Below are 7546 nucleotides of genomic sequence, written 5' to 3' on the forward strand. Positions count from 1 at the left end.
CTACATATTTTTAGTTGTCCAGCTAATTTCTTTCTATTTTTAGTAGAGATGGGGTCTTGCTCTTGCTCAGGCTGGTCTCGAACTCCTGACCTTGTGCAATCCTCCTGCCTCAGCCTCCCAGAATGCTAGGATTACAGACACAGGCAATAGTCTTATACTAATTTTAAGGGATGTTTGTCTGCTTCTATAAGAATTCTCACGAATTGTCACTGATAACTAGAATTTCAGTCTGTTTGGTTTTTCAATATTTGGTTGGGTTTTGAATAATTTTCCAAAGGTATAAGGCCTTGGCTTTTCTTTTTTTCCAAGACCTTGGCTTTTCTCATAATGTCTCTTCATAATTAGTGATGCCATTGAAACATTCTCTAAGCTTCACATGAAATGCATTTTATCTTAAGAGACAATGTCCTAAGACAACTCTATTCTGAAGTCCTTGATGGTTATTCACAAGAAAGTTTGTGTCATTTCAAGCATACAAGGTCCCAGGAAGAATACTTAGCAGAACAAGCCCACTGCAGGGGCAGGGGCAGTGTAACAAATCAGCCATTTTAAGGTCTTTTTTATTCCTCAAGTTTCTCTTAACATTTGTGCTTCAATTTCTTTTTCCTATAGCAGCTGGTATCTTATCTCCCATTACTAGTAGATGTATGGTTAATGTGGTATATTTATTTTAAAAATCCTGTTCTTTCCCTTGCTATGTGCACAGACAGTTATCTATACAATATCTCCGTGTGGATGAGCCGAAGAGGAAGGTTAGGTGTCTATCTTTTCTCTCCTAGATGACTGAGCAGCTAAATTCAGAGTACAAAATAAATTACTACACTAATTTGAGAGAAAATTGAAAACAACAATTATAGTCCAGTATTGACTTTGAATGTGTGCACTTCTACAATATATTGTTTTATTGGGTAAGTGCTCCTTGCATGCTCTCTGTTTTCTTTGAACATTTATTCGCTTGGCCCCATCCTTTCTCATCCATTGCCATAAAAAATCTAAAGTGTGACAGCAGCTTTGAAATCGGGTCTTCAGATCAAGAGAAACTGCTCTGGAATTCTGGACTCACAGAAATAATGTGATATTGATGGGGTTTAGAAACTACCCCAAAATGAAGGCCTCAGAAGCGAAAGTTCTTCTCTGACCTCCTATCTGCCTGTCTCTCAATCCCATTCTTCGCCAAGGGTAGCCATAGAAACTACAATTCTCTTCCTCAAGACGGGTCATAAAAGCCAGAACCCCCTTTGCCGAAAGTTAGCAATAAAACCTAAAATTATTCTATGTAAAAACTGTCCATAAAGTAATTCTCTGACCTACCTTGTTTGACTATAGGCCATAAGACCCCCATTCCAGAAAGGCCCCTTTTCTATATCTAGAGGAAGGAATGCATGCTCAGCGTGGCTAAGAAGAAGCTAGATAGGCCTTGCTGGGTTTCCCCACTCAGTCTATTAGCATTAGGTCATACCCTTTTTGTCCAATCATATTTCTATACAGCTATCTGTACTTTGTTGAACCTAAGCATAAAAATGGACAATTTCTCCTGTATCTGAAGGCTCCCATTTATACACGTTAAATAAATTTGTACGTCTTTTCTCCTATTAATTAATGTGCCTCATGTCAGTGATTTTTCACTGAACCTTTAGGGGGCCAGGGGCCTTTGCTCCCTATAATAAGTGTTTATTGTTTTTTAATGCCACTAAGTTTTGGGGTGATTTGTTATGCGTAAATATATAAGTAATACATGTACATAAATGTCATTTGAAAAAATAGACAGTTTGGGACCAGACACAGTGGCTTACACCTATAATCTCAGCACTTTGGGAGGCCAAGGCAGGAGGATTGCTTGAGGCCAGGAGTTTGAAACCAGCCTGAGCAATATAGGAAGACCCTTTCTCTACAAAAAAAACAAAAATTAGCCAGCGGAGTGGCAAATTCCTGTAGTCACAGCTACTCAGGAGGCTGAGGCAGGAGGATCACTTGGGCCCAAGAGTTCAAGGCTGCAGTAAGCTCTGATTGTGCCATGGCACTCCAGCCTGAGCGACAGAACGAGACCCTGTCTCTAAAATAAAAAAGAAGAAGAATAGGTGGAGTGGATAGATGGAGAGCCTTCACTCTTAAATTCAAGATCTAATATTGAGTGTTGGTATCAATTGGGAGCATCTATGTGTTCTTGATCAGAGAGATAAAGTGAAGAAAACTGTAATAGTATGAAATATATATTTGGTCTTATCCTGTCATTTTCAAGTGACCCTTTTCCTGGCATACAACTACTAAAATCCTTAAGAACTCCAAAGCGTGTCTTTTTGTATGCTAATGAGTTGACTGATGGCTGGTAGCGCCTAGGTAGTTTCAGGATGGGGGATGGTCACCAGAAAGACCAAGGCAGGATTAGAGAGTTAGGAATTTCAGCCCCACCCTCACCCCTGTCTTCCGGGGAGGGGAGAGAGGCTGAAGGTTAAGTTAATCACCAGTGACCAAAGATACAGTCAATCATGCCTGTATAATGAAGCTGCCACAAAAACCCAGAAGGACTGGATTCAGATAGCTTCTGGATAGCTGAACATGTGGAGGTTCCTGGAGGGTAACACCCTGTAGATGACATGGAAGCTCCATCCCCCATCCCCCATACCTTGCTCTGTGCATCTCTTCATCTACGTCATGTGTATCCCTCGTAATATCTTTTATACCAAACTGGTAAATATGTTTCCTTGAGTTCTGTGAGCCAATCTCACAAATTAATCCAACCCAAAGAGGGGGTCATGTGAACCCCAACTTCAAGCCAGTCAGTTAGACATTTCAGAGGCCTAGAACTGTGACTGGTGTCTGGGGGTGGTGCAGTCTTGGGGACTGAGTCCCCAGCCTGTGGGATTTGATGCTTTCTCCAGGTAGTGTTGGAACTGAATTGGAGGACACCCACCTGGTGTCCACTGCAAACTGAGAACCCCCCACCACACATTTGGTCACAGAAGTCTTCTGTGTTGATTGTTGTGATTTGAGAGCAGAGGAAAAACACACTGAGTGTGTTTTTTCACTCACAAAAGCAGTCTTTTCACTCACAAAAGCAGTGCTTAAAGACTGGAGGCATGTATGCATCATGACCTGCAGCCCAAGGGGACCCGATGCAGAGATTGCTTAGCATAGCTGCTCATACAGCCAAAGTAGATAAAATAGCAATGTAGGACTTAACGCATTTATTTGCATGGAAGATAAAAGATGTAAAACATTTTAAAAATGTCACTGAAGTAACTAACACCTTTATAGTAACTGACCTTAATTATGTTTTAGGCTCTCTCCATGATGAGATGGTAATGCAGAGTATATGCCATGTCACTGGATTCAGAATGCCTTGGACTTGCTATATTTATTGCAGATACGATGATGGGCTCCCTTTGTCTTAAGGATTATACCTAATGGCCCAAACTATTTCTAAATAACTGGATAAATGTATAGTTGTCCATTTCATTTGGCATTCAATGTTTATTTTTAGACTTAATCTTCAGGAGGCTTCAAAGGGAGCTTTTTAATTTATATTAGGTGACTATAGCAAAGTCTACTTAATATATTATCATTTAAATAATTTCTCTTACTGTTTAGTACTTAGTGTAGTAATATCTTAATAGTACCCAACATAATGCCTTTAATATAGTCAGCACTCAATAGCTATTTAAATTTTATGCATTATTTTCATAATTTAAATGCATGTTTGATCAAAAAATGAGATCACCTATATCAATCTTTAAAATGGCTGATATAAGTGTTACTATAACACAGTACAAATTTTTGAATTCTTCTGATAGGAAAGCTTGAAGCTCCAAGTCTAACTCCCAAGATGATTAGTAATTAGGCTTCTCAAAAATATATAAATGAACATAATTCAAAAGCAGTTGATGACCTATCTTACACCTCTTGAAAAATCCAGTGTGTGTTTTTAAATAATAATGAACCAGATGTAACTAATGTACATTTAATCAGTAGTCATTAAAATATTAAATATACATCTAGATAACTTCTAGATCACATTTAATACATCTAGAAGTTACATTTGTACATCTAGATAGTGCTTCCACAGTAAACATTAAAAATACTTTCCCCCTTGCCTTTCCTGAGGATGAAATCAAAACATCCCTCAAATATGACATGAAGGATTTAAAAATCTTAAGATTCTACCTTGAAATGGCAGACTGTTCTCACATATCTATTTTCTCTATCAAAAAGCCTGCTAAAATAACAAAAAGGATTTTTAAACCCCCAAGGACAAAGAGAATAGGAGATGAGACAACGGTGAATAAAAGATGTCAACTCATTTTCAGAAGGCCAAAATAGAGAAATGATAAATGAATTCATGGATCAGAGACAATTACATGCTAAATGTCTGCAAGGAGTTATACCAAAGAGAGACAAACCCACTTGATAAAGAACCTGTGAGAGGCAAATTTTTTGCAAGCAAGATTTCAGAGAAGGTGGCAAGGTGTAGGCCTAGAGACATGATTCAAGTCTGTGTTCAGAATTGGATGTCCAGGATCCCTATCCTACTCTAGGAAGCCAAATAACTCTTTCCCGATCCCACAGAAGATGGAAAATTTATTTTCTAGGTAAATTGAACCAAAGAAGGCCCAAACTCAGAGAAGTAGGCACAGATGAAGTCTGGGGTGTACAGCATCAAACAAGGAAATCATGTGAAAGTGTATATATTTACTGCAGGAATGTCACCCCTCTCCCCCATCTTGTTCTGATTAAATCAGTATCTAGGTATATGGCCTATCCCCTCACCCCAAGTCAAGATTGGAAGATTATTCTCTGAAGAAACCATGTGGTCTCAGAGAAAAGAACTACAAATACTGACAGTTGGGCATTCTCTAAATAAGAGGCCAGGCCACTATTTACTACAATGAAGACTAGTTGACAAACTATCCATGCACACTCTGCTTTTCAATGCCTCACTTCTAAATATTAATTGACAGCCAAGGGTAATTAGACAAGGAAAGTTTTCTAAATGAAAGAGAGAATGCTTTCAGCATACTTTCTTTCCCCTAGATTTTGTTTCTACTACCTGTGATTGACTAGGGCTTAGAACGTACACCTGGAAAGAATTTGTTCTAACGTTGGGATTATGAACATCTGGGAGGAGAAAGTGTCTCCTGTCTACTCTCACTAATATCCAAAACAGCTCATTGCCCTGGAAGCTAGACATGTCATTTATATGCTGAACTTCTATTGCATAAAGCTATGTGGGCCCTCAATAAGAACCTCGAAACTTAGCAAGCCTTGAGCGCTGGAACCACACAGCTCTTTTCCAGCACATGTCTTTGCAAAACAGTATATAAATACAACCTCTAGAAATGACCAGGACTCTTATGTTCCACCAGCTCCCAGGGCTGCAACCCCAGATCCTTGGCGATGTTGCCACGCGGCAGCATTTCTCCAGCTCCACAGGCACGGAGTGGTGCATCTGCCGAGTTAGGGCCCCCAATGGCGCTCCTAGGAGAGTGAGGAGCAGGAGCAGCTCGCTGAGGGTTTAAAGCAGCCACCTCTCATGTAGCAAACCTCAAATTGTCTTTGAAGCTCTTTTTCTGCAGATTGACCTTTGAATCCAGTCTCAACTGAGAGCATCTCCTATTTTGTTTTGCGTGGTAAGAAAGGGGGGGGGGGGGGCTCTGGCCGAATAGGAAAGCTTTTCTTTCCTCGCCAGGTGCATATCGCTAGGTGTATATCGGTGCCTAGAGCCACTGGCCATAATTGCAAGAATTTATAGAAAAGCTTTCAATGGCTGTATTACAATTCACTGAAAGTATTTATTCAGTCCGGGCCGCAGGGAGGCGCGGTCGTGAGCCTCGTGCGGGGCCACCGGCTGGGAGTTATTTCCGTGCGGGGGGCAGGGCGGCGGGGGGCGGGAGGGGGATTGCCGGCGGCCGACCTGGGCTTAAGCGGCCTCCCCCACCCCGGAGTGAGAGCCCAGACCTGGCGGCGTTGTCACCCTTCCGCGCTCTCCGCGGCAGGACGTTAAGAGCCGGTCCTACGCTCCCAAGAGTTAGGTGCCTTCCCCTGAGTCTAGCAGACGAGTGGGCGAACATGAAGTCCAGTCCTGGCATCCAAGCCGCCATCGACCTCACAGCAGGGGCCGCAGGGGGCACCGCGTGTGTACTGACCGGGCAGCCCTTCGACACAATGAAAGTGAAGATGCAGACGTTTCCCGGCCTGTACAAGGGCCTCACCGACTGTTTCCTGAAGACGTATACCCAGGTGGGTTTCCGGGGCTTCTACAAGGGGACCGGCCCAGCGCTGATGGCCTACGTCGCTGAGAACTCTGTCCTCTTTATGTGCTACGGCTTCTGCCAACAGTTCGTTAGGAAAGTGGTCGGATTGGACGAGCGGGCAAAGCTGAGTGATCTGCAGACTGCAGTCGCTGGGTCCTTTGCCTCTGCGTTTGCTGCGCTGGCCCTCTGCCCCACTGAGCTTGTGAAGTGCCGGCTACAGACCATGTACGAAATGGAGAGGTCAGGGAAGATAGCGAAAAGCCACGATACAATTTGGTCTGTCGTGAAGAGTATCCTTAGAAAAGATGGTCCCTTAGGCTTCTACCACGGACTCTCAAGTACTCTACTTCAGGAAGTACCGGGCTATTTCTTCTTCTTTGGTGGCTATGAACTGAGCCGATCATTTTTTGCGTCAGGGAGATCGAAAGATGAACTAGGTCCTGTTCATTTGATGTTAAGTGGTGGAGTCGCTGGAATTTGCCTCTGGCTTGTCGTGTTCCCAGTGGATTGTATTAAATCTAGAATTCAGGTTCTTTCCATGTATGGAAAACAGGCAGGATTTACAGGAACCCTTTTAAGTGTTGTGAGAAACGAAGGAATAGCAGCCTTATATTCTGGACTGACTGCTACTATGATTCGAGCAATCCCTGCCAATGGGTCATTATTTTTGGTCTATGAGTACAGCAGGAAGATGATGATGAGCCAGTTGGAAGCATATTGAAGTGTTCTGGGGAACCCAGATCCAAGGACTAGTTTGAGGACTACAGTTCATCTCGGAATTCACAGGGTACACCACCAACATGGAATTATTTTTGACTTCATGAGAATTTTGGTTTTGTCTTCCCTTCTTCTACTCTAAATCTTAAACTTTATGGAGAGACCTCTATTTTATATCATATAATATCTGCCCATACTTACATTGAAATAGAAAAGTCGTTGTTCTTGCTGTTGGAAGGACATACAGGGTGAGCTGGTTGGCCCTATGTACATAATCTGAAAGGATAAATATAGTTCTATCTGGGCCTTTGCATAACCTGTATGTGTACATGCGGTTTGGATGATTATGTGTTGTGAGTGAAACACAATTTGATTCCATCTATAATCTCAAGTATCACTTGAAAAAACCAGAATTGGCCATGTTTCATAAAGATAGGCATACATATTTTGCTTAACCCATTCAAGATGTATGGTCTCTTTTAAAGTCTGTTTTTTTTTTAAACTGACTCTTTAAACACTTTATTTACCATTCTGAATTTAAAAAAAAATTTAAACAGGTTTATTCTGATTTAACATGTGCA

The 7546-nt window shown here is 41.8% G+C and overlaps 1 protein-coding gene across 1 annotated transcript; it reads left to right on the top strand.

Moving 5' to 3' along the window:
• Positions 1–5890: 5890 nt before the first annotated feature.
• On the top strand, positions 5891–7292 carry SLC25A2 (solute carrier family 25 (mitochondrial carrier; ornithine transporter) member 2). Its single transcript, XM_012645795.1, has one exon. It carries the CDS (start codon positions 6064–6066, stop codon positions 6967–6969), a length of 906 nt encoding a protein of 301 aa, XP_012501249.1. The 5' UTR covers positions 5891–6063; the 3' UTR covers positions 6970–7292.
• The last annotated feature ends 254 nt before the right edge of the window (positions 7293–7546 follow it).

This window comes from Propithecus coquereli, unplaced genomic scaffold (genome assembly GCF_000956105.1).
Source record: "Propithecus coquereli isolate 6110/MARCELLA unplaced genomic scaffold, Pcoq_1.0 Scaffold236, whole genome shotgun sequence".
In the NCBI taxonomy this organism is placed as follows: domain Eukaryota; kingdom Metazoa; phylum Chordata; class Mammalia; order Primates; family Indriidae; genus Propithecus; species Propithecus coquereli.